Genomic DNA, 27536 nt, shown 5'->3' on the forward strand with positions numbered 1-27536 from the left:
TGATATTATATAACATCATAATAAATCTAATGAAACAGTCTCATGTAGAGCAAAGAAAAGAAAAGGCTACATGACACTCTCCATACAGTTGCATTGTACACCATGGAAACAAAAACAGATTTTTTTTCCGCAACCTGCTATTAGTCAGCCTGGCAGCAAAGTAAGACATGTTGAATTATACAGGATGGAAGTCCTCAATACATGTTAAAAAGAAAGAGTCAAATTGGCCAATATCAACCTTCCCTGTGACTGCTTCATTTAATATATTTTTCAAACAAGCTCTTTTTGAAAAGCACTTTTATCCAAAGAGTGACACAAGTCCTTTGATTTTCAGTTGGCAGCACTGGGCACAAATAAAGAACTGGCTGATTCCGCAGTGCTGCACAAATAGAAAAAGAGGCAGATTTCAGTTAATAAAAAAAAAGGGACTAAAGCACTTTGAGAAAAAGGCTGCAAAAAGGGCCAAACAAATAAAAGCTCAATTATGAAAGTTAAAATGAAGAACATTGAAAGAAAGATAACAGAAATAGCTTTCGGAAAAGTTGAGCCATTGATTTTAAAGGGCTGGATGATTGAGTTAGGTCAATCTTGATCTAAAGATATGTGCAAAATGTTTGCGATACTGGAGTTGTCTGAAGAGTTTACCTCCCTGGGTGGCGCCTGAAGTTTCAGTTTATTTTTAACTGTTAGATGAAACCTGTCACGATTCTTATGTTATGTCACGTTTGTAGTTGTGTATGTTTGGGTGTTTGCTGTCATGTTTTCCTCCTGGGTTATTGTCTGGTCCTTTTCCCTGTGTTTTTCCTCCCGTCGTTAGTTTCCCTGGTGTGTCTAGTTGTCTGATTGTGTTCACCTGTTGCCCTTGTGTCCTCCCCTGCCCGGCTGTTTCTCGTCTCGTGATTACCCCTCCCTGTGTTCAGTGTTGGTTCCTCTTTTATTGGTGACTGAGTTCACCGGTGAGTGTTCTGTTTTGTCTGTATTAGTTTCATTATCCTTGAAATAAAGGTTTATCAGAGTTATCTGCATTTGGGTCCTGCTTCCTTCACTCAACCGTGACAGAAACCAGGTCAAAGGTTTCGGCACTTTTGACATTGGATTACTTATGCAAGGATTTGTCTGACTTTGAAGCTCTGGAGTCGAACTGTACTTTGAAAAAGTTGTGTAGGAGAGGCTTTTCTGTCAATCTCAACACCCGTTACCTGTTAGACTTCCTATCTTGTCTTGCAGTCTCCCAAATCCACATTTGGCTCAGGTACTTTTCATGAGGTAGCTTTTTTTAAAGGGAAATGTTGGTTGTATGTGACTGCACTTCATGTCATTGAGTTTAAAAACAATTTAATTAATTATTCAGTTATGCATTTCAGCATAACCCGACCTTAGCAGTGACAACCCCTTTCAGCTTAAAATGGAAAAAATGATATGAACTGTCAAAACATCACATGAATTCAGACAGATTAGCTTTTTTAGTCACCAAAAGTGTTGGTAATAAATTGCCTGCTAAACAGAAAACACTACACTGTGTTTGCATAATAAGGCTTGGACTGTAGGTCAATGTTGCACCAAGGCAGGAACAGGAAATTAGTGTACACAAACAAACTCTTAGAAACAACGCCTGGTTGTTCAGCTCTGTTGGCATAGTCGTTGTCCAGGTAGCATGACTTTTGCCAGATAAATAAGTGTTAAAAAACAAATGCTTCAAATTAAAGAATGTATGAGCATTACACCGTCCACCACCAATATTTCTGTTTTCAAAGTTTGAGCAATTATGTATCCAACGGGTGCTATGGTAAAAAAAAAAACGGTGCTGTGGTAATAAAAAGCTAACTTAGTTGAAGAAAACTGCAATTGCTTCCCGAGGCACTGTCAAATGATGTCCTGCTGACGGACTATTACATTACAAAGTTGCTCTCTTCTACCTAATGGTGATAAGATGCAACACATGATACTAGGTGACATGTTTTTTTCGAGCACCAAATACGTCAACATACATGATGTCCTTTTTTCCTTTTTAGCGTATCAGGATTCTTGTTATAACAGGAGAATTGAATTTGGAGTAAATCCCTTTGTATTAAATGTATTGGCCGTCACAGGCTGACTAATGGCGGTTTTTACTTCTCTGCACGTCAAACTCGGTTTTCTGTAAACGTCTGTGGTATTTACCGCACACTGCACTCATCCACAGCATCGTCATTTTGTATGCTCTGCTGCAGTTGTCCATTTTACTCTGATCCATACTCAGCCCAGCACTGAGTTGTTTGGGAGTCTGGGACTATTAAGAACAACCAAAGTTTTCACAGTAAGTGCCAATCAGTCATGTTGTACTCTCTGAGAGTCGTAACAGCGTTAAAAAAGGAAGAGGGCAGATAAGTAAACAGAGAAAGAAAAACACTGAGACATGAGAGACACAAGTGGAAGAGACAGAGGGACAGAAACAGAGACAAGGAACTAGAAGAATGAGGGAAGAACAGAGGAAGGAGACAGCAAGTGTACATGTGAGGAAACATCAAGAGACAGAAAGAAAGAGACAAAGAATAAGATACTGAGATTGAGGTAGATGAGAAAAAGAGATATCTGTGTGTTCCAGAGAAACGTAGAGGCACAAAGAGAAAATAACCTTGAAGCTGGAAACAACTTCATCTGGGTAAAAGGGTTGAAGCACCATAGGCCATAAGGTGAACCCTGTTATCGTTTCATCCCGCTCCACAGAAGTGGAACTACACAATCTTTAGTTCATAAAAAAGAACGAGTCATGCTTATCCACCAAAAAAAAGTTCGTCACTAAAATTCCTGTCAATTCTTCTAGGCACGTAATTATTGGCTAAACTAGTCCCTTCAAAGCGTAATAATATCTTGGTCAAAAGTAGTGCCACGGTCTGTCACGTGATCGTGCTACACCAATTGGGTAGCTGCATATACCGGTATCAACAAACAGATTTGGAAAAAATGGCGACCGCCATGATTTCATCGAGTAGCGGGGACGAGGAAAACGCACCAGAAAGTCTAACAAAGTCAAAAGGAGCGGGGCTGTCAGCATCAGCGGGGCTGTCAGCATCAGCTTGTAGATGGTATTTTAAACTCGATGCGCTCTGAAACTACAGGGCGGCTGAGGAAAAAAAAATACACATGCGTTAATCGCGTTAAAATAATTAGTGGCGTAAAAATTTTTTTGCGTTAACGCGTTATTAACGCGTTAACTTGACAGCCCTAATAATAATATAATATATATATATATATCTATAATAATAATAATCTATATATATCTATAATAATAATAATAATAATGTAATTAATCAAATTATTATATGATGAATGAGTAAATAAATGAATCAATGGTCATTGGTATAAGTACTGCATTTTATTGATCTAAATTACTTAACGTAACAAGTGTTTTTATTTTTTTATTTATAGAAGGACCATGCATACAAAAACATTCATCTCAGCAAAGAGAAGAGATACAATATGCCAGATTATAGCTAATAGCTAATTTAGAAGTTAACCTTCTTCTTGGACGCAGCTATGTATGAAATCAAGTCATGTTTATTTTAAGAGTGCATTTAACGTGTACAGGGTAACAATAACAACAGACAGACAGACAAAAAGTCCTCAGTCTAATGGAATAATCCACGAGCTCAGCCAATGAACCTAGCGATGCGAACATGGTAGTCCAGGAATGTTGTTGTAGCTGGAGTTGGCTGATAAACGCTGCTAGCCAATGTTGATTCGATGGTCAACTCTGTTCCCAGATAGTAAAACCTCTCACAAATACAGCGTATATAACGCAACTACCTCGGACTTAGTGATGTATTAAGACATATGACAAAACATGACATAAAACAAGCATACAGCACTGTTTAGAATTCATTTGGTCATCTTTCACTTCTGTTGACAATATGCAGTTACCCAATTGGTGTAGCACGATCACGTGACGAACCGGGGCACTACTTTTGACCAAGATATTATTACGCTTTGAAGGGACTAGTTCAGCCAATAATTATGTGCCTAGAAGAATTGACAGGAATTTTAGCGACAAACTTTTTTTTGGTGGATAAGCATGACTCGTTCTTTTTTATGGACTAAAGATTATGTAGTTCCACTTCTGTGGAGCGGGATTTCTTTTCTAAAGGACTTTTCGAGGTTCACCTTGCGGCCTATCAGCATTGACTTGAATTACGAAAAAGGGTGTTACATTTTCTTAGTATCCAACCAAAACCAGGATCCTTCTATTAATGGCACAAAAATGTTTGCTTGAACCTAAACACATGCAGGAAGTCAAACACCAGTCATGCACTTACAATGTACACTATGCATTAAAACCAACACTTCACTTTCACTGTTGAAAAAACAGCCGGATATACCTTTGAATTATGTCCAAGACCGGTAATTCTACAACATACAGTATATCATATATATATATATATATATTAGTGCTGTCAAAATTATCGCGTTAACCGCGGTAATTAATTTTTTGAATTAATTGCGTTAAAATATTTAACGCATTTAACGCATGTGCAGAATGGCCCGCCCCATACGTGCCACCAATGGCAGCGCCAGGGTATGGCTGGGGTAGGCTACACCTATACCAAGAAATGGCTTAGCCCCACCATGAGACATGATGTTAAAGTAAGCAAAAATAAAGTCTGCCAACTCGCGCGGAGTAAATTGCACAGACAGCAGTTAGTAAGATTGATTTCAGTAGCAACGGTTTTGAAAACTTTTGTCACGTAGTGATCGACTTCTTAATAGAACATCTTTGATAATGTCTTCTGGCCAATCAGAATCAAGATAACGGCGTTGTGTTGTTGCAGGAAGTCCCTGACATAACTAACTGGTACGCAGGTTATGTGCGTAATCTGAAATGCGTACCGTCACTTGTGTCACAAAGCGCATTTGCGTACCGACGTACTTGTGAAGCTTTTCCAGAAGGCGGTTCGTTCACCGGACGACAGAGTCGGTCTCCGTGTGCACAGACAGGGCTAACGTCGGTCTGTACAACGGAATTGTGCCAAAACTAAGCCAACCGGCTGCGGAGGGAGACTCCCCCCCCCTTCACTGGAGAACTGCGCTAAAACAGCTGATCACAACGTTCACACTGTGGTCACGAAGTACTCCACTAGACTTTCCTGAAGTACTCCCCCGTTGATAGAAATCAACACGTAATGAATTAAGACCCCACGGTTTGATGATTGATAGTTGTGTGGGTTGTCTTTCATTTTGACATGCAGAAAAATGTTATAATAAACATAGATACTGTATGTTAAATGGATATATCCGCCTTCTTTCATTTATCTTTCCATTCCCACAACAATATACATAAATAAATGGCATATTTTGGACATAGTTCGAATGGTGATTAATCATGATTAATTCATTTTTAAGCTGTGATTAATCTGATTAAAAATGTTAATCGTTTGACAGCCCTAATATATGGTCCGGGCATAGTATGGGTGGCTAGAAGGACATCAGCTTCAGCATAATTTAAGAATGTAAATACATGGAACAAGGAATGTGGCTTGTATTAAATATGTATCAGAATAGAAAGAGATACAGTATGTGTACATGGCCACAAAGAACAGGATGGACAATTCGCAACCTAACATAAAGAACATTTGGCATGAGTATTATTTAAGATTAGAAAATCAAAACCTATCCATATAAAATTGGCAAGGACTAACAAATCAGTGGATTCATAAGCATCAACTAAATGTAAAAGCATAATACACCAATATAATGTACGGCCGGGCTATGACAAACACTATTGCTCATTATGCTGAACTGTTGCTGTAATCAGCTTCAAAGTTGTGCAAACATCAAATCATAGTCAAAATGCCTCTAATTAATTGCACGAGTGTTCTGTCATTAGACTTTGTCGCCAGTTGTATCGCAACAGTTTTCTAAAGGAGTGCTCCAACAAATAACAAAATGAGCCAAGAAATGAGCCACTTATGTAATAACAGCTTTTAAAGTGATTAAGATAACGTTTTCTCTATAAAAGTAAAATGTTTCTCTGAACACCTCTCACAACAGTGCTGGTGAGTTTAATCTTGATTGGATTGTACATGCTGGGCTCTCTGATAACAAAATCAGCATTCCATTCATTTGTTTGTGGCAGCTATCCACTTTGACCAACACATACAGTATTGATGTTCCATATCAGCTTATTTGTATTTTTTTAATGTTAAAATGTAAGTTGGAGTCTATGTATGTTTATCACACTCTAAGCAACACTTTAGCAGATTAGCAGCTGCAGCATAACTTGTTTTCCATTAAACACATATCTAGTAACCAATAAGATATTTTCACAACGTTTATCTATTTTCTCTTTTGAACAACAATGTTGTCAAGAAAGTAAAAAAAAAAACGAAGTTATTTGCAGATATTTCATTTTCAAAATATTGTAGCAATCAATGTCTATGAGGGGATACGTTGATGGGAGTTCTGTTTTGTTAAATACACAATTGTAAAGTTTCTAATGTGCGGTTCCACTGTGCAGCAATCACTGAACTCACACTGTGCACAATCAGCATCATAATAAAAAACGCTTTCTCTTGAAATAAAGCAGATGCAGCACCTCAAGATCGGCAAACACATTTAAGACCAGAAACAATGATTGACCAGTGAAGTCTGTCCGAGGTCTAAGGAGTCTGTAATGATGCGGAAAGAAGGCAGGCTCTGCCAATCCATCACCGTGCATAAGAACCTTCGCTCTTAATTGACCTCCCTAATGGCTAGGTCCCACTTTAAAAGAAAATAAATCCAAAGAAGACTGAAATGGACGCACCCCCAGGTCTCCAATTGGTTTTACAGACGGCACACATTAAACAGTGAGGAAAAAACAAGAGAATCAAGCACACACACAGGTATACAAGCAATATCACTGTAGAATCTCTGTGACTGTGGTTCTTATTAAAATCACTCTGCTCTCGAGGGTTCAGGTACTATTTACCTTGCAGTCAAATAGCCAAGAACAAAGAGGGACGGGTCAAAATGTACATGGAAATTACTTTGCAGCCCAATGAAATGACAAGTGGATGTGCGAGGAGGTTCGCTCGGCGCAACTCGAATACGGCTTCAAAGTCTAATCCAAAATGTATCACTCACTCACTAAATCGCCCTGTTCTCTTCTCTTCTGCTTCACTTTTCTCCCCTTTTGTATTCCCTATTCTCACTTCTATGTCTCTCATATTTCCTTTCAGCACTACAAAAAAGAGACCCATTTCTAAAGTTGAGAACCCTGATCTATAAAAAAAGAGAGAGATTTGTAATACAGGTGGCTCAGTCGTGTTGCATAGCAGATTTGCATCAAATGTAATATCAGCTTCCAGAATTGTTGGTAATGGGGCTAAAGTCAAGGGCTCTGAAAATGTGTTATGGGTTGTGAAATGGATTTAACATGTTCTTAAGACTTAGGAAATAAGGAATTGTAGTCTTAGAGTTTTAGCGTAATAGTCCTCTCTTCTTTCATGAGTAAGTTGAGAAGATTGACACCACTCTTGTGTCTTCAAAGGCAAGAACAAGTTATATACGCATAGTAGCTTCAAACCAACAGTATCATAAAGACTCAACTAATTTTACCGATTGTCAATTGTACAATATCCAATATACAGTATAATATTATTTTATAAAGCTGTTATGGATTAGCAACCATTTTGCATTCAGAAACAATCCAACTCAACACCTCAGGACATTTTGACACCGTTGGTCTCTGCCACCCCAACACTGCCATTCAGACAGTGAGTTGGTCCCATGTTAACAAACTAAATAACTAAGCACACAACTGAAAAGCTCTGGTGAGTCATTTTTCCCAATTCTTCAGACTAGGGTGGTGTTATGGTTGGAGAAAGCTGAAGTATGAGTCCTTAAGGCACGTTGCCAGCTGTTAAATACAGTGCTGTTTATGGGTAGGAATACTGGTTAAAAGCTTTTCCTGGATCAGAGATTCGTTGGTTGGTGTCATGGTCAGAGGTACTGTATTGAACATAGCTCTGCTGATACTGTATACGTGTGGAATGATTTGGCTAAATGTTTGTAAGAGATTTTTTATCCACAAACATCTTGTGCCTGCAAGACTTAAAGCCGAAGCAAATTAATTATTTTAACAACGCTGTCTAACCTTAGCTTGCAGGGATCATTACAATAGCCTGCAGTGAAACATTTAACATGTGTGTTACATTTAACAGAGGTTTCATTACCATAATAACTGGAACACGATATTAACTGAAATAAAAAAAGGAGGCTAATCCTGGTCTTTTGAAGCAGCTCCAAAAGACGAGAAGCATACAGTGTACAAATTGTTTCCATACATGTAATAATAATATACTTCTTCTTCATGCTGGACTGTGCTAAAACAAATCGGTGGAAAGATCAATAAACATCTAAGCCTCTATCCAGCAGGAAAATACTTGTATTTCAGAGAGCTTCTGCACATTTTATGGAATTCAAAAGAGAAACAATCAACTCTAAAAAAATAACAAATATATAACATTTGCTCAAAGAGCTGGCATATCCATGCTTTAACTGTGCCTTTTGTCTCTTATATCGACACTAGGTGGAATAAATGGAACGTTTTACCATAAATGTAGCTGAAACTTTAAAAAAAATATTTTCAGATGTGTTTGCTAGCAGCATTTTGGCAGTGTTGTTATTTCTGTGTTCTTTTCTCTCGCTCCTTCTTGGCCAGACTGTATCACTTTCTCAAAAGTTCCCTGCTTTCATAGCATTTAACAAATCGCTAAAGCAAAACATTTTTAAAGTAGCGAGAAGGATTTAGGAAAATATTTGAGGGACTCTAATAGTCGTAGCCTGGCTGTTTTCTTTCTCCATCCTGTCGAGTGGAGCAGAACAGCAAGTTAGATGCTAAATGTTGATCTGAAGAGAAAAAGGCAGATTTCTTGAAGCATGGCTCTAATGTGCTAAACTGCTACTGCATAGATAAGCAGGAAAGCATAAACCTCGCAGACACTCAGCAAACAGCTAAATGCTCTCAGTGGTGGCTGAGATGACTTTGGTCATACTGTACTGTATCTCCAGTGTAGCTTCCTCGGTTGGATAGCTGCCACGGTTACACAGTCACAGACGTCTTGACATGAAACAATCTTGAAAGAAATACTTGCAGGAAAGTATTTAATGTTCTTCATCACAGCAGCAAATTATTGCAAAAAGCAATATATATATATATATTTTTTTTTTTAAAGTAGCTTTGATAGTATACTCAAAGCTACAAGTAATTCAAAAAATAATGGCCATATATGAATCACACGTTGAGTTATTATACAGTAAACAGCCATGTGTCTTCAACACCATCATATATGTGTACTGCTGCCTTCAATACATTAAAGTTTATCAGCCGAAGAAAAAACAATTTAAAACATTGAACAATTCCACCTCATAATGGAAACAGGCTACGCTTTCGGCTCGCAGCAAAAGGTGCTAACAGTGCGAAGACTGAAAACAACTGCAACTATGGTGACAGAGGTAACGGTTTTAAACTGAGGGAGGATTTTAGCATGGCTGTGAGTAGAGGCCATTAGCTAGCCAGTGGGACACACAGGACCTTAAGCACCAAGAAGCACATGCCTGGGCCGGCCACATAAACAAAGATCGAATTACAACAACCTAAAGCGGGGAGGCAGTTATTCTCTGCTCAGGACGCAATTACACCACTGTATATCTACATGGAAAATATTTGTTTTGTTATGAAATGAATACTCTGAATGCCATATATAGAACCTTTTAAAGTATTGAGGATTGTTTTGGTTAAATTGAAACAATGAACCTTAGCGACTGTTTACATTAATGAACTATTCTAGTGTTTATGCTTAGTGTTTAACTAATGGAGGGAAACAAAATGGAATGGATTCATGTCCGTGTGTTTCAACAGATTGCAAAATGACTGCTTGTTATTATGTTACTATATCTGAGTGAGTGTAGGATTGGCTTCAGTTAGAGGTAACATTAGACAGTTGGAAGCTACATGCAGACTGACAGTAAAAAGCCTATAAAGAGACAGAGACAGAGACAGAGAGTCGGGGCTGGGGGCTGGAAGGTCAGCAGATATTTGGAGCTCTGACTCTATTCCCAATATAACTGTGTGTGGAGTGACAGCTGCTGTGTCCTGAAGCAGGTGGGCTGTGTTTCATGCCAGAGTCACAGTGGGATGGAATGGACTCTCGAGTTTTCTGGTGGCAGAGGCTACTTCAGCGAATATATATGCTGTATGTATAATCAATGTCACAACAAGTGTTAAGACACGAAACGGCTACTGGCAGTCGGTAAGACACAGCCATTGTTGCTAATTTCCTTCATCTTTCCTTGGCATCTTGTCATCATTTTTGCTCATGAAAGAGAAGCAAGTAAGAAATTAATTGGCTGTATGGCATGTTTTATCCTGCTTCTTTGTATTCTTTTGTAACCTATAATAAATCTCTGATTCATCCAAACTCTTTGGGAACCATTGAAATAGTCAAACACTTAACTGGAAAAATACCCCCTTCAAGGACAGATGTCATGGAAATGCATTGTTATTCAATAACATTATATTACTTTGCTATTATTTAAGCGCGATGGAATAATTTGTTTTGTATTATCAAAGTTCAACTGACAGAAATCCATGCGACAATTGCTTAGCAACTGTTCTGCATCACTCAGAGCCAGGTTACCATAAATACTCAGCTAAGTTTGAACAGAGCGTTTGGTCCCTTCTGGTTAGGTCGGTTTGAATATTTGATTTGAAACTTCCATGTGCCTGACTATCCTCACCAAAAAGGGCAAATATGTTGCATATCAGTAAATATAACCAAGCTTAGCCCTCTTCTGTCTTGTCACGCGTGCGAAGGTCTCCATGAAATATCATCAAAACATGGGGATAAAGAGACCTTTGAAAAACCTGTGGAAGCACATTTGGGTTTGAAAAGTCTTCTGGAAAAAGCACAGCTCTGTATAGGTTTAAATAAAGTGCAATTACAAAAAAGTAATTTCACTTTTATGAAAGCTATAACAAAGAAGCTCAGCAGGTTTTCAAGGTGAATTAAACGGAAGCAGTATAGAAGCCGAAATATGCAGAAATATAAATGTGTGGCTCATATTGGTCAAAAGGATGGATAATCTACAGGAAATAAGATAATTGAGATGTAAATCCAAAAGATTGGGTTATTGTCCACGGTTGGAGAAAAAAGTAGTAACTATCAACATTACCAATAGACGTAACATTTTCGAACAAAGCTAGACATTTTCATCAAGGAATTGACACAAGGGTTGGATGTCAAACCCAGATTTTTTAAAAAATACTGAGATTTAATTTAATTTGTCTCAATAGACTCAAAACAAATACATTGAGCCAAACAAGACCTTTTCCTCCAAAACACACACACACACGCACACGCACACACCATCTCCACAACTGAGCGTGCCACTCATCCCTCCCACCCATGCTCCCACCCAGAGCTGACCCAGAGTCAGTGTTGAGGCGCCCCTCCTCCCCCACAGCCGAACCCTGACAGTAGGCTGCAGTCTGTCCACATGCAGCTTCTTGTTACTTATTTATAGCAGCGTGTTCCCCAGAGGAACAAAGTAATTGAAACCAAATGTGTTGCCGGGACTGATATGGGGTAGTTGGGCGGACAGTCCACCCACAATTCTCCTTCTTCTGTGTATACACACAGATTGAAGGAAAATTAGATGTAAAGCAAGCAGTCTTGGTCAACTATTTTCTTACAATTTTTAAAAAGGAAAACAAAAAAGTTCCTGAGCTTTGTTTCTTTGCAACTTCTCAGCTCAAAACAAGTATTTTTATTTAAATGCTTCACTCTCAGTGGCTCTGCTTTTGTTAAGTAGTCCATGTTGTCATTGTTTCCCAATGAGCACCAAGTGGAAACAATTAAAACACATTTCTGCCAAAAGAAACAAGCAAACTGCAAGCTAAGAATCTAGAGCCTTAATTTGGTCCACTGTTTGAAGGAATAAGTAGCAGCACTCAGAGCTCAGCCCACTTCCCCGCCCACCACAGCCACACTTAATGAGCAGTCCAAACAAGGCAGTGAAACCAAACTTACCATATTTACTTTCCCTTATGGTTCTCTCTTTATTCCTCTCTTTACTTCCTCACACTGGGCTCCCGGTGACTCCTGCTCAGGGTCGAGGTGTGTCAGGCAGATACAACTGGGATTTAGTTGCTGTTAAGAAGCTGCATGAGGCCTTCACTGACCAAAGTCAAAGTTAGGCAGCCACCTCTCTCTTTCTTTCCCCTCCCCGCTGCCTTGCTCTCTTGTCAGATTTTCCAAGAACACACTCCTCCCCGCCCCTTCTGGCCCCGTCCCTGAGCTGTGAGTTGTTTCCTGGACGCGTGGTGGACTCCTGTGACCCGGTTCTTTTTTTCCCCTGAAGGCTCTGTCTTGTTGCTCCAGCCCTCTGAGTCTCTGAGTTGCAGCCCTGCCTTCCAGCCAGATTTAGAAGCAGAGACACATGTGGGCTTCTGGTTTGAAGTTTAGAGAGGCGGGACTTGTCTGAGAGTGTTTTGTTGTCATGACAACCCCTCCTTCTCGAACACTTTGAGCCCTGCCCCTGCTGTGTGTTGGGTAAAAGGGGTGTGTGGATTTTGTGTTATTTTTTCCGTGTGGATTTTGTGACATACAGTATATCACAATAAGTTGTAAACAAAGTCTACTGGACATTATGTGTGTAACAGCTGCCACTGTTCATAGCTGTGTGGAATAATGACATTTTGCTGTTTATGTCATATATATAATTTAATAATATATTTGTGTTTGATTTAAAAATATCGATTGATTTTACTGTGTAATTAGTTGAGGAAATCGCTCAGATTTGTTTTGTCCTTTTGCAAAGATGTTTGACATTTTGAGGATGTTGTTTGCACATGAGGTGTGTGTGTGTGTGTGTGTGTGTGTGTGTGTGTGTGTGTGTGTGTGTGTGTGTGTGTGTGTGTGTGTGTGTGTGTGTGTGTGTGTGTGTGTGTGTGTGTGTGTGTGTGTGTGTGTGTGTGTGTGTGTGTGTGTGTGTGTGTGTGTGTGTGTGTGTGTGTGTGTGTGTGTGTGTGTGTGTGTGTGTGTGTGTGTGTGTTGACAGATTTGGAAGGCACTGAAAAACAACCAGCTGTGTTTTGTTGCTCCAATGTATGAGAATGTTTTCTTTTAGTTGCTTCCAGCCAAGCAGCCTTGTGTTCTCCCACTGAATATGATGTACCTTCAGGAAAATGAAACCTCTTCTTGTACCCTACATTTCCACTGACTCACTGCAGACTGTGGGAAGTATATCCCTTCTTAGCAATTGCTTTCAAGTTTCATGTGAAGCCCATTATTGAACTCTCATGTTATTGAAGTCTCAAAGTTGCATTTCTTGGATTTAATTCCAACTCAAGTCTTCAGTGTTGGATATTTAAGAGAGGTGCAGATTCAACTTCTTGGGCTGTCACAAAGGTGTTTCTTGTTTTTTAGTTGACCCTCAAACACTGAGTATTTATCATGTTAACTTACATACATTTCCGTAACTGTTTTCTTTAGCAACATGTGGGGAATGGAAACATCTCGGCAGGAAAGTTCAGTAAATTATGTAAGAGCATGCATGTGTGAGTGCACGTGCACGGCGGTCAGCATGTGAGCGGGGGAAAGAGAGAAAGAAGCGATTTAAAGAATGCAAATTCCTCTCCTCCACTTTAATGTTCTGTGGCCTGACAGCGAGGGAGGAAAAAGCCTTACAAAGCTTCTCCTACAAAGCTCCACTTTCTTTCCTCTCCCCTCTTGCCTCCTCTCTTCCTCCCTCCCACACTGATCCCTTTCTCTCTGCCTGCTTGTTTGTGGTGAGGCTAATTTTGTAGGTTAGGGGAGTACTTCACGCTTTGATGTAACATCCAGCAGTTTCACAGCGCCTGCCTCTGATAAGAAAAAAGCAAGGTGCTTTATTGCTAAAAGAGCTTCAAATCCTTTTATTTGCCAATAAAACAGGTTAAGCTACATCATGTCCACGCCCAAAACAAACTTTTGAAGCCTGGTTATTACAACAATAGTGAATTTTTGTTTGTTCTCTTTTACTCCGACATAAGCCACGATGAAGATGCTGCCACTTTCTCCCTAGCATTGGTGGCTAGAACAAAGATATCAATAAATAAAAGAATAATAACACGAGTCTGAATCTTAAGTGGGCAGTCGGGATGAAGGCTGCAGACACCAGGGGAAATTCTCCGTTGTTCCCGGCTGCGGCTGGAGCTCCACTTGATGATGTATTAATCAATAAATAAAGGGGAAATCCCTAATAGGCCTGTAGTAAATAAAGGAGGAACACAGGGAGGCTCGGTCTCATAATGAAGATATAGTGAGGGCAATATTCAGGGGAAGCGAGGCAGAAGATCACATACACAGACAGATTTCAAAGAGTTTAACAGAAGATGGATGAGATAGTGAAGACATGGCAGCTGAGCAAAGCTGATGTGGAGGCAGATGCTCTAAAAAGACTCATTGTTAGAGTTAAATGTCAGTGGGTGGAGTTGGAATCTAATTCTAAAAAAAACACAGACTCATTTCAGGTTGAATTGTAGTACACACAGTTGTGCAATTGTTCATCCTTAAAATACAATAATATTCTGCATGGCTAACAGGCAGTCTGGACCAGACAAACACATACATTATTATTATTTAATATTGTTGTAAAAGTGTATGGTTGTGTGATTGTGGGCTACAAAGAAATGTATTACAAAAATCATAAAACTTTAGCTTGCACAATATAGCGCCGCATGATTAGCTATTTTCTGCTCCTTTAAAAGCATGGGGATCGCATAGATACACTTCAGCCGTTCATGGTTAACCAACATTATGATTTTGGGCTGAACTAAAAGGAGTCAGGCAATGTTTGTATGTATGCTGTTATTACTGGGTGTTGTCAGTGTATGTAATGCTTTAAAAGTCTCCATTCATATGCATATGCATGTTTATAAAGATTAAGGCTGCTTTAACTTAAAGGTTCCCTATTATACACTTTTTCAAAAGAGCTGATTCTCTGTCTGTTACTTTAGATGAAAATAAGGAGCCACTCCCCACGCCCCTCTGAGAGAGATTTGGTTAAAAAAAACTAGGGCTGTCAAACGATTAAACATTTTAATCAGATTAATCACAGCTTAAAAATTAATTCATCATGATTAATCACCATTCGAACTATGTCCAAAATATGCCATTTATTTATGTATATTGTTGTGGGAATGGAAAGATAAATGAAAGAAGGCGGATATATCCATTTAACATACAGATCTATGTTTATTATAACATTGTTCTGTGTGTCAAAATGAAAGACAGCCGACACACCTATCAATCATCAAACCGTGGGGTCTTAATTCATTACGTGTTGATTTCTATCAACGGGGGAGTACTTCAGGAAAGTCGACAGAGGGGGAGGGCTAGTGGAGTACTTCGTGACCACAGAGTGTGAACGTTGTGATCAGCTGTTTTAGCACAGTTCTCCAGTGAAGGGGGGGGAGTCTCCCTCCGCAGCCGGTTGGCGTAGTTTTGGCACAATTCCGTTGTACAGACCGACGTTAACAGCAGCCCTGTCTGTGCACACGGAGACCGACTCTGTCGTCCGGTGATCTAACCGCCTTCTGGAAAAGCTTCACAAGTACGTCGGTACGCAAATGCGCTTTGTGACACAAGTGACGGTACGCATTTCAGATTATATAACCTGCGTACCAGTTATGTGCACCCCTGTACTACAGCAAAAGTATTCTCCGTCGGGACTTCCTGCAACAACACCACGCCAATATCAAAGATGTTCTATTGAGAAGACGATCACTACGTGACAAAAGTTTTCAAAACCGTGGCTGCTGAAATCAATCTTACTAACTGCTGTCTGTGCAATTTACTCCGCGCGAGTTGGCAGACTTTATTTTGCTTACTTTAACATCCTTTTTCATGGTGGGGCTAAGCCATTTCTTGGTATGGGTGTAGCCTACCCCAGCCATACCCTGGCGCTGCCACTGGTGGCACGTATGGGGCAGGCCATTCTGCACATGCGTTAAATGCGTTAAATATTTTAACGCAATTCATTCAAAAAATTAATTACCGCCGTTAACGCGATAATTTTGACAGCACTAAAAAAAACACAATGGTGCTCTAGGAGGAGATTCAGGTGATAAGGTGCAGGCCCGGACTGGCCATCGGGAGGACCGGGAGGTTTCCCGATGGCCTGGCCTGCTAAGTGGCCTGCTGGCCTGAGGATTTATTTTTTTATATGTATTGTGAACGCAACGCTGCCCAAATGTGGGTCTGACTCTGCCTCACAGAGGGTGACTGGCTGTCTCCATGATGTGGCCTGCCGACATGGCCACTTTCATACAGATCATACACTAAAGCCCTCGATTGGTCTCTGTGTGTCATTCAAGCTCGGGAGGGTGTGTATGTGTGGCGGGCGCGAGCGAGAGAGAAAGCGTGCGCACCGGTTACGTCTATTGTTGTTGTTAGCATCTGGTGCTAGCTAGCGGCGCTAACGGATATAATGAGCTGTCAACAAGATGGAGCAGAGTCCTCTCCTGTCAGACTGAGAGACTGATAACTACAGCTCATGTGAGGTAAAGGACTCTCTGAGTGTTTAGATAGTTAACTTAGTCTAAGTTATCTCAGTGGGTCTCAAACGGTTTGGTCACCATTTATGTAAACACATATTTCCATTTGAGGGGGGAGTGATTAGTAAAATATGCATGAATAATAAAAAAAAAAATGTTAATAGGTGAAAAAAGGTAAGATACACTTTAAAAACTTGTTGAGAGCTAAAACTAGTCTTTGCTGCTGCCTCAAAGAGGAGCAGGGGGAGATGAGGGAGAGGAGGGATACAGGAGAGGCTGATTCAGGAGCACAGACACACTCACAACTATATATAAATGAACCAAAAACAAATAAATAAACAAGTTTCAATGTTTTTTCATATTGGATATGGTATGTTATTGGTTATGGCCATGTTCTTATGATTTTATGATTATTTACATGTATACAGTTCTGTTTCATATGGATGTAGTCTCTTTATTTCCCCCTCAAAGTGCATCAGATTGATGCATTTAAGTCCAACATTTAAAAAAAAAAAAATCTTACTGTGGGAGCATGCCCCCGGACCCCCCTAGAGGATTTGAGGTCCACCTCCACTTAAAATATGTTCACATGGATAGGTTCCTAAATAGATTTGCAAATTATTTTTAAATAGTGCATGTCCATATGTTTATTGTGGGGTAGTAGATTTAAAGTTTAGGGCTATCACTAATAAATCCAGGAAAATGGCACAAAAGAAAACTGGTAGTGGCCTGGTTGGGTGTATAATTCCCGGCCTGACTTATTGTCCCAGTCCGGCCCTGATAAGGTGGTAGGTGTTACCTTGGTTGGTGATTGGCTAATGGTTACACAAGACACAACATCGTTATGACATCATAAAGAGGCCAACATCTGATCAGCTAATTTTCAGACATGTTTTTATTAGGGATGTCAGTCGATTAAAATATTTAATCGCGATTAATCGCATGATTGTCCATAGTTAATCGCGATTAATCGCAAATTAATCGCACATTTTTTATCTGTTCTAAATGTACATTAGAGGAATATTTTTCAAGTTTGTAATACTCTTATCAACATATGAGTGGACAAATATGCTTTATGCTAATGTTTATTATCATTTGAACAATGACAAATATTCTCATGAATATTAAACACAACAACCTGGAACCTCTCTCATTCAATACAAATGATGCGTGTGTGTGCGTGTGTGTGCGTGTGTGTGTGTGTGTGTGTGTGTGTGTGTGTGTGCGTGTGTGTGTGTGTGTGTGTGTGTGTGTGTGTGTGTGTGTGTGTGTGTGTGTGTGTGTGTGTGTGTGTGTGTGTGTGTGTGTGTGTGTGTGTGTGTGTGTGTGTGTGTGTGTGTGTGTGTGTGTGATCGTTGGAGCTATGTGCAACTCAAGGCATATGCTCGAACGGGAGCTGCCTGGACGCTGCACTCATGTTGCTGCAATCATGAGTGTGCTGACTTCTCGTACAATGTCCCGCTGTCTGGCTTCCTGCATAAAGTCAAGTGCTCGGCGCAGTTGTGTGGATAGGGCGCTCCTCTGTTTTCATTTAAACAGCTCCTTATATCCGTTAGCGCAGCTAGCTAGCACCAGATGCTAACAACAACAATAGCCGCGTTCACACTGCGGTACGGTAATGCACGTAAGGTCTCTCTCTCGATCGGGCCACACATACACACACCCTCCCGGTCCTCCCGATGACCAGTCGGTGCCTGCCGGTGAGCGTGGAAGTGTGGTCTGCCACAAGCGGGCGGCAGGAGCGGGGCTGTCAGCATCAGCTTGTAGATGGTATTTTAAACTCGATGCGCTCTGAAACTACGGGGAGGCCGAGGAAAAAAAATACACATGCGTTAATCGCGTTAAAATAATTAGTGGCGTTAATTTTTTTTTGCGTTAACGCGTTATTAAAGCGTTAACTTGACAGCCCTAGTTTTTATATAAATGGATCAGGACAAAAAGAGAGACAATCGTTTTTCCTGCAACTTTCAGAATATCTTTACACAGAGGGGAAACAAATGTATGTATAAAATACATGAAAACTATAGGTTACTTACGTAACCCCAGGCCTCAGAGTAACATGTAGTGAGATGTCTCACTATGGGATGCGCCTCATCGCGGAGCAAACAGAAGCATCAATCTCATTACGCCAATCCTGATTGGCTGGTCATCTTGACGTCAGCGTCAGGGAATCCACCCCCTATAAGTAGCTTGCGCTACGTCGCATGCGTCATTCAAAATAAGCACCTCTTCTCGCTTCACCATAGCAAGGAGGGCCGTCTGGTGAGACATCTCACTACATGTTACTCTGACACTGGGGTTACGTAAGTAACCTATAGTTCTCATTCATAACACTCCGTTCGATGTCTCACTATGGGATATTGTAGCTCCCGTATTGCCAGACGAGCTTATCTCGAAATTCCCCAAACCAACCAGAACTGGTAGAGCTCTGACTCAACAAGGTGCCCAGCACTGCTCGGGCCACGCTTGGAGCGGAGACGTCTAGCCTGTAAAAGCGGACAAAAGTGAGCGGCGAGGACCAGCTCGCCGCTGCACAAATGTCTTGGATGGAAACACCCTTGAACAAAGCCCAGGATGTAGCCAGACCACGAGTCGAACGAGCATGCAGACCCGAAGGTGCCTGCAAACCCTGACTCGTATAGGCCAAAGCAATTGCCTCCACAATCCAGTGGGAGAGCCGTTGCTTAGTAACGGGCTTGCCCTTCTGAGGGTTAGCCCAGGACACAAAGAGTTGGTCATTATGACGAAACTCTTTTGATCTGTCCATATAGGTGCGTAAAGCACGGACTGGACACAGCAAATCCGGCTGCTGTTCCCCGGAGGAACACAGCGGCGGAGGAAATGCCTCAATGTCAATTGGGGTACATGAGCCAACCACCTTAGGTATAAAGGCAGGGTTGGGCTTCAACAACACTTTCGTTCGCCCTGGGGCGAACTGAGTGCCTGAAGGATGTACATATAGCGCATGAATGTCACTGACTCGCTTGGCGGATGCCAGGGCCAGTAACAGCACTGTCTTGAGTGACAAGTGCTTCATGTCAGCTTCCTCAAGGGGTTCAAATGGGGTTAGAGTGAGCCCATCTAAAACCACTGCCAAGTCCCATAAGGGCACCAGTGACCTGGAAACAGGGAGGAGCCTGCGAGCCCCTTTCATAAAACGGCAGACCAAAGGATGTTAGCTAGCCGTCTTTCCCTCAAAGCCCACATGGCATGCAGCAATAGCAGCCAGGTACACTTTGATCGTGGAGAAAGCTCTGTGTTTTTCGATCAAGTCCTGTAGAAATGATAAAATCACCCCAACAGGACATTGAAAAGAGATGTGCCCTTTTTGAAGGCACCACTCCTCAAACACCCTCCACTTACAGTCATAGAGAGACCTGGTGGAGGAAGCTCTCGCACTCTGAATAGTGTTTATCACCTTCTGAGGGAGTCCCACTGTATTCAGATTGTACCACTCACGGGCCAGGCCAATAGTGCCAAGCGCTCTGGGTGTGGGTGAAAGATCGCCCCCCTCGCCTGAGACAGTATGTCCCTGCGTAGTGGGAGCTGCCATGGCTGCCCGCACAGCAGCTGCTATATCTCCGCCAGCCAGTACATTGCTGGCCAGTGCGGAGCTATCAGGATAAGTGTGTGGCGTTGCTCTCTCACTCTGGCCAGAGTTGGGGGTATCAGAGCCAGGGGTGGGAACGTGCAGAAGGCCCGGAGACCAAACGTGTGCGAGCGCGTCCACGCCTAACGGAGCGTTTAAATCGCGCATCGAAAAGAACAGCTGACATTGAGCATTTTCTTTCGATGCGAACAGATCTACCGCGGCTCTGCCGTAACGCACCCACAGCTGACTCACAATCCTTGGATGTAGAGTCCAGTCTGCATAAAGTGGTGAACCTCTGGACAGTAGATCCGCCCCGAGGTTCATCACTCCTGGTACGTGTGTCGCTCTCAGAGAGAGGAGACGTCTGCCGCTCCATAAGATCAGTTTGCGTGCCAGCATGTGCAACTGGAGAGAACGCAAACCCCCTTGGCGGTTTATATACGATATTGTGGTTGTGTTGTCTGTCCTCACGAGGACATTATGTCCTCTGAGAAAAGGCAGAAAACGTTTTAGGGTGAGGAACACCGCTAAAAGCTCCAGGTAATTTATGTGCGCCCGCTGGAGGTCTCTGCTCCAGAGACCCCTCACTGGACGACCTTCGTAAATACCTCCCCAGCATGTCAGACATGCGTCCGTGGTGACCACCTTCCGTGAAAGGACAGCACCCATAGGCACACCTCGTACTAGAAAAGCCGGGTGCAGCCAGTGACGTAGTGCCATTACGCATTTCACAGTAACCATTACGCGCCATGACGCACAGGGTTTAGTTTTAGGGCGGCCACCCAGCGCTGAAACTCCCTCACGTGTAAGCGTCCCAGTCGTACGACCAGGATGGCTGACGCCATGAGCCCCAGTAACCGCAGGCATGATCTGAAGAGAACATGTTTGCTTAGCTGGAAATGAGCGAGACAAGCTCTGAAAGCTTTCACTCTTTCCGCTGACAGGCGGGCTGTAAAGGGCACCGAGTTCAGGTGTAAACCCAGGAAGAGTATAGTCTGCGCGGGGCACAACATGCTCTTCTCTGTGTTTATTATGAAACCCAGGTTGAGCAGGTGCTTTACGAGGACATTTGTCTGCGTAATAGCCTCCTGCTCCGACTGTGCGAGAAGCAGCCAGTCGTCTAGGTAGGTCGCCAGGCGAATACCCTGTTGTCTTAATGGGGCTATCGCGGCTTCCGTACATTGTACAAACACTCTTGGACTGAGAGACAGACCGAAGGGAAGTACTCTGTATTCGTAACAGATCCCCTGAAATGCGAACCTCAGATATTTCCTGTGTGGGTAATATACTGGGATGTGGAAATACGCATCTTTCAGGTGGACTGATGTAAACCTGTCGTTTTGTCGCACGAGACGCAGCAGAGATGTGTTCAGAACCCTCAAATCTAGTATTGGCCGAATCCCGTTCCCTCCCCGTTTGGGAACGAGTAAATACTTAGAATAAATGCCGCTCTGACTCTGCTCGGCGGGTACTATAGATATAGCCCTCTTTTCTAGAAGTGAGAGGATCTCTCTCTCTAGAATATGGGCTGACTCTCCTCGGGCTTGTGAATACAGAATGCCCGAGAAGCGAGGGGGGGTGACAGCGAATTGGAGTCTGTAGCCCCATGTTACTGTCTTGAAAACCCAAGCATATGTTGTGAGCATCTTCCACTGTATGCTCCTTAGAGCCAGCGGAGATGTCACGTCTCTTCCCCTCTGAGTCTCTATTTGTTGTGTTATGGGGCCCTCTAGTGTCTGAACACGGTGGTACCCCATTTCGACATGCGCATGACGGTGGTGCCTTCCCAACCCCTGCCGGCACTGCGCATGCGCGTGACGGTGGTGCCTTCACAGACCCGTCTATTATCCGCCTTTTGAGAGAGGCCGTAGCTGCTCTCAGAAGGGGAACAGTTGACGGACTGTTTATTGTTTTTATTGTTTTTCTTTTCTTTTCATTTTTTGTTTTTGTTTTTTTGGCCTGAAGCCTGGATGCGTCAGCGGAAAATGGTTTTGTGAGAAACAACAACAATATTGTGACATGTGTTTTTGCGGACTTGAGGATGGTGTTGAGGCATCTCTCGAGGCAGCGGGAACACATCTAGAGCTGGGGAACCATGGACTTCCAGCTCTGTCACAGAGGGGAGAAGGGGGGGCTGTCAGGCCGCCCGCTTCTTCTTCCTCGACTGCTGGCCGAAATTCTGGGTTGGCTGCGCCTGGGCTGCAGCCGGAACCGGAGATTTTCTAGGCCAGCTCGCCCTCGTCTCCAGCCTGGGCTGGGGACTCAGGGCGGGCTGCGACCTCTGCTGTTTCGGTACTTTGAACCAAGCAGGGTTCGAGGCAGCTTGGGCGAAGGACTGCCGCTGTGAAGGCAGCGGCTGGACCCTTTGAGGGAGACAGAGGTGGAGGGCCTCGTCCTCCTTCTTTTTCGACTCGCATCTCCTCTGCATGGAGGCGAGAGCGGAGCCGAAAACCCCTCGGGAACGATGGGCATGTCTAGCACATCCTCCTTTTCCCGGTCTGGGAGGTTGGTGAGGTTGAGCCATCTAGCTCTTTCCTGCACCACCATGATCCTCATTGCCTTGCCCGTGGCCTGGACGGCGCAGCGTTGAACACAGAGACAAATGTCTGTGATCGCGGCCATTTCGTCCAGAACGGCCGGTCCAGGATTGCTTGACAGATCCTCGCAGAGCTCCGCTTGGTATGCGGTTAGCAGCGAGGAAACGTTCAAAGCCCTGGCGGACAACGCTGCGGCTCTGTAGGACCGTTCAGTCATGGTCGACTGGAATCGGTCCGCCTTCGCTGGCAGCGTGGGGTTCCTGCTTGGTGACGGGACCAGCCTCGGTAGGAGGTGGGCTGCCACCAGCGGTTCCATAGGCGGTATGCGGAGCAGGCCGAGCCTCTTCATACCGTCACAGTCTAGGGAGGAGGCACCCTGGATTGGGGCCTTGTTGCTAAAGGGCCGGTCTCTCCACGAGACCGACACCTCATCCAACATCTCCGGGAAGACCGGAAGGAGTTGCCTCTTTGTCCTCGTTGCTTGGGGGAAATGTTTCCCCTTGTAACGGGACCTGGAGGTCTCCTTGGCCATTTCGGGCCACGGGATGTCTAGTCTGGACACGGCACGCTGACACACGGCCTGCAGGTCCATGCTCAGACAGGGCGAAGCTGGTGTGCTATCGCCCGGGAGAGCAGCCATCGCTCCCGGCGTTGCAGCCTGAGCCGATGACACGAAGATATCGTCTTCTTGCTCATCCGAATCAGACAGGAGGAACACAGAGGCACCCTCTTAGTCCTCCATATAATCCAATTCCAGGACATCCTCCGCGGGCGAAACCATGGTGAGTTCCAGCCGGGATCCCCAGCTTGGCGTGGGGCTCCGTTCTCGCGTCTCTTGCCGCCACCGGGTCCCAGCCTGACACGACGCGGGACTCCGGTTCCACAGCTGCCACTGTTGATGAGCCCCAGACCGACACAGTGCGGGGCTCAATCTCTGCGGCGGACGCCCCCGCGTCTTGATTGCCAGCCGGTAAATCAACGGACATGATGGGGTCCTGTCCCGACAGGCTAGCTTGGCGTGCTAACCGTCGGCGGAGGCTCTTTACGGTGAAGCGGGCACAATGATGCTTCTGTTTGCTCCGCGATGAGGCGCATCCCATAGTGAGACATCGAACGGAGTGTTATGAATGAGAACATTTATTTTTCATAATAGGTGACCTTTAAAGCATCCGTAATTTCTCTCAAGTCGGTTAAATCCAAGCAAACTCCATGTGAAAACTGGTTGAACAATACTTTGGCATTGAGTCAATACTAAATGTCTATGTGATGATTTTGGGTAAGCCTTTCTAAATGAAAGTGTTACTTTAACAAACGTACTTTCCAGCACAAAAGGATTTCACAACTTTACTTTTTTGACTTGTTTTTCCGGAATCTACCTGAAGATGCTAGAAAACTCATCAAAGTTAAGCTTTGTGTTGACCCCAGGAATGTAAGCAACTGATGTTGCAGGAGCTAATGGGAACTGGAAAATGATAAGAATACTCCTCCTTATTTTACTAGAAATGTGCCTCTTTTGAGTCTCCTAACATATAGTTGCCAAACAATCAGGAACAAAATAAATAAAAATGTACATGACGTTTTTTAACACAATGGCTGGTTTACTAACAGACTTCTCCCCATTAAAGTCAGGTTTGCAGCTACAGTTTTCCACCAACTCCTGCATCTTTGAGTGTAGTTCAATCTGAGGTCACTTATCCAGAACCCTTATGCTTATGATGCTCCGCCTTTCGGATGTTTAATTCATCCAAATAGATAATTTCTGCGTCTGGGAAAGGTTTGAATAACAAATAAACCATCTATCTACTCTTTCCTGTTTTTTTGTGTGCCTCTGTGTACATTCATCACTCTCTCTATGGATGAAAGAATACACAGAGAATATTACTTGACATTCTCTATATTGTTTGCCCATCATTTGTCTCTCTGTCAGCTTCAGCTCTTCATCTGTCAGAGAGTCCCTCCAGGTATGTCTCTGTGCGTCATCCCCGCAGTGATATATAATGGATGCTGTTGTTTGTATTGTGTTCTTGTGTGAATCATTCCAAAGGCAGAAAATCCTCAACCTGCCCCTTACAGCCAGAGTGTCTGGATCATGCCCAGCCTGCTTCACTCTGTGCATGAAAACAGCCAATTACATGCCCAGACTGTCCGCACAGCCAGTCCAGATGCAGAGACCTTTGGTTGAATATGGATTGTTTCATGGATGTCATCATGAATAAATATAGTTATTTAATACAATTTCACTTGTTTACTTTTTCTCTATTCTTTCTTCTCTAGGTGTGAGTCCTGTTCTGCTTACATCAGGCAGTTTGGATGTTTTCTTGATTAAACAATTAACTCAAGTTCATCAAAAAGGCCTTATTGTTTTCCTCCTCATAACAATATCGGAATGATGCTGTCAAATATTAAAGCAACACAGACCAAAACAAAACAACAGAGCAAGGCTGAATACGAGGTGATTATCATAATCAGATGGAAAAGTTATTTGGAAATTGACAAAAAATCTCTTGTGGGGCCTTTTTTACAGTTTAATCGTATCTGAGCACAATGCCAGAGGTTGTTTATCACCAAAGAAAATCTATATTTCCATTTTGGATTGTAATCATTTCCTCATAATCCAATTTATTGTTACTAATGCAAGATGATAAAAGAGTTGCAGTAATACACCCAACTATAGCTATACAATGATTTGAGTGTTCAAAGTGAGGCAATTCTTATGTGAGTTGTATAGGACTGATATCTTGTCAATAGGCTTTAACCTTGTTACTCTACAAAATCTCAGGACGGAAGATAATGAGGGGAGACAATAAAGACACAGAAACTTCGGGAGGATACTCGGCAGAGGTTAAAATATATAAATAAAAGCACAAGTGTTTAAATAAAGTAACACTGTGTTACATGCAAGACCTTTTGACATTCAAATCAATGTTTGAACTAACTATTAAACGACGAGCGCTTATTTTCTGTAACTTCTTTATCAGTGCTGCTGACACAGCTCTGAAACTTCAGAACTAAAGAGTTGGTTAATTCAGCTATTTCCTTTTTTCCTCAGCTCCTTTAACTTAATTTCCCCCTTAATTAGCCATTTTGAAAGCCACTTTAGAAAAACTAAATCCTGATTGGCAAACCATCACATATAAACTGAAGCCGTGAGATAGAAAAAGTATAGAACGTTTGATTTTGTTGTTCTAACATATTATAATTTCTTTCCCTAAAGCACTGAATAGTGATTTCTAAGATAGTTTACTCTCTTACTTTAAGCTGTAGAATTGAATCTGTTGTATTGCTGTTGCTACACTATTTACTGGAACCAGAGGTCATACACAGCCTTTTTCTAGAATGTGTCTAACTATTATACTTTTATGATCTAATATCCTTCTTCACAGTTTCCATGGTGGTGTGCTGTGTTCTACGTCTCGTTTTCTTTCTTGACTTCCTCTTTGCCAGAAGGCATGTCTTTTTCTATCAGAAGAAGGGGACTCACTGAAATCCCTGAGAGCGATCTGAAATCACTAACAATCAATGACACTGTCAGCTGATGCAAAGCACATTGACTCGAGTTGTATTCCTACCCTGTGATTCGCCTTCAATTTCCTCCGACACTGTGATTTGTTTTTGTCATAAAAAAGTTACAGTCAAAGTCATTTGTATGGCTTAGAGGGGATTTTTGTTGTATCACAGCTCGACAGACACCATTATCCACTCTCGCTAAACGCTGCCGTGCGCAACAAACCAACCCGCTGTGTTTAATTTACAGTGTTGCATCAGTAAAGTTTCTCCCCATGCATTTTTAATAAGTAACAATGGCCTTCCGGCTTATGTGCAATATAAGCAGATATGCTCAGTAAGTAATCATCATAAGGACTATGCTATGAACGTCGCAGGGAGCAGACCAATACTCAAACGCTCTAACAAGAAATGAACATGGTTGTTGAAGGAATCAAGCCTGAATGGAGTCAACTATAATGTTAAAATGTGCCTGACAAAACTGCTTTTTGTAGTGTAGTTGTTATATTTGCAGAAACACTGTAGGATTGCAACCAATTGTGGACTAAATTGAACTTAAATATGGAACTGTTTCTCATTAACTTCCTATTAGCAGCTAAGCTACAGTGAGCACAGGGACACTTTACTGCTGCAGAATCAGAGATGTAGTATCTTTGAAATGTGTCACAGAGAAAGAAAACAACTATGCACACAAGTGTTTCAAAAACTTTGGATTGAGTGAGATGGTTTCATTGTCTGAAACAGATGTAAGATTGTTTTTTTTCAAACGGGTTTAAATTGGTTTTGAAAGCATCCTTCAAATCAGTTCTCTTGCTAGTAAACTATGATTTGATCTACTGTATATCCAAGCTACCGTAAAATCAAAGAGTGATCAGTCAAGTTCACCTCATGAAGGGACGGGTGGCGCAGTGGTCTGTGCATCTGATCATCAGATCAAGGGGGGGTGCTGGAGAACTCCAGTTCGAAACCCGCTCCTGCCGCCACTGCGTCAGGCCGTTGTGTCCTTGGGCAAGACACTTCACCCGGATTTGCTCCTGTGGGTAATATCCACAGTACATGTATGATATCTATGTGTACTTGTAAAAGCGCCTCCATGACTTCGAGGCGTGAAGATGGACGGTGTGGGGCAGTGCGCTGTGCAATGATCATCAGATCAAGGGGTGAAACCCGCCGCTGCTGCGTCTGTAAAGCCGTTGTGTCCTTGGGCAAGACACTTCACCTGAACTTGCTCCTGTGGGTATTGTCCACAGTGGTGACCATTGCATGTATGATATGTGTAATGTGTATTTGTAAAGCGCTTTGAGCATCTGGAAAAGCGCTATAATAAATGTAAGGAATTATTATTAAT

General features: G+C 42.6%; 1 protein-coding gene across 2 annotated transcripts in view; it reads right to left on the reverse strand.

Annotated features, from left to right (window-relative positions):
- sgcd (sarcoglycan, delta (dystrophin-associated glycoprotein)) overlaps nucleotides 1-27536 on the reverse strand; it is a 189209-nt gene that overhangs the window by 126246 nt on the left and 35427 nt on the right. Inside the window, exon 1 of one of the 2 annotated variants that reach the window (XM_034098756.2) lies at nucleotides 12048-12461. The exons of the other annotated variant lie outside the window; for it this stretch is intronic. Coding sequence (XP_033954647.1) covers nucleotides 12048-12050 — 3 coding nt within the window. The 5' untranslated portion in view covers nucleotides 12051-12461. Of the gene's footprint in view, nucleotides 1-12047; nucleotides 12462-27536 lie in introns of those variants that run through there. 2 annotated transcript variants of the gene reach the window in all.

The sequence above is a fragment of the Pseudochaenichthys georgianus genome, chromosome 14, assembly GCF_902827115.2.
Source record: "Pseudochaenichthys georgianus chromosome 14, fPseGeo1.2, whole genome shotgun sequence".
Taxonomy (NCBI): Eukaryota; Metazoa; Chordata; class Actinopteri; order Perciformes; family Channichthyidae; genus Pseudochaenichthys; species Pseudochaenichthys georgianus.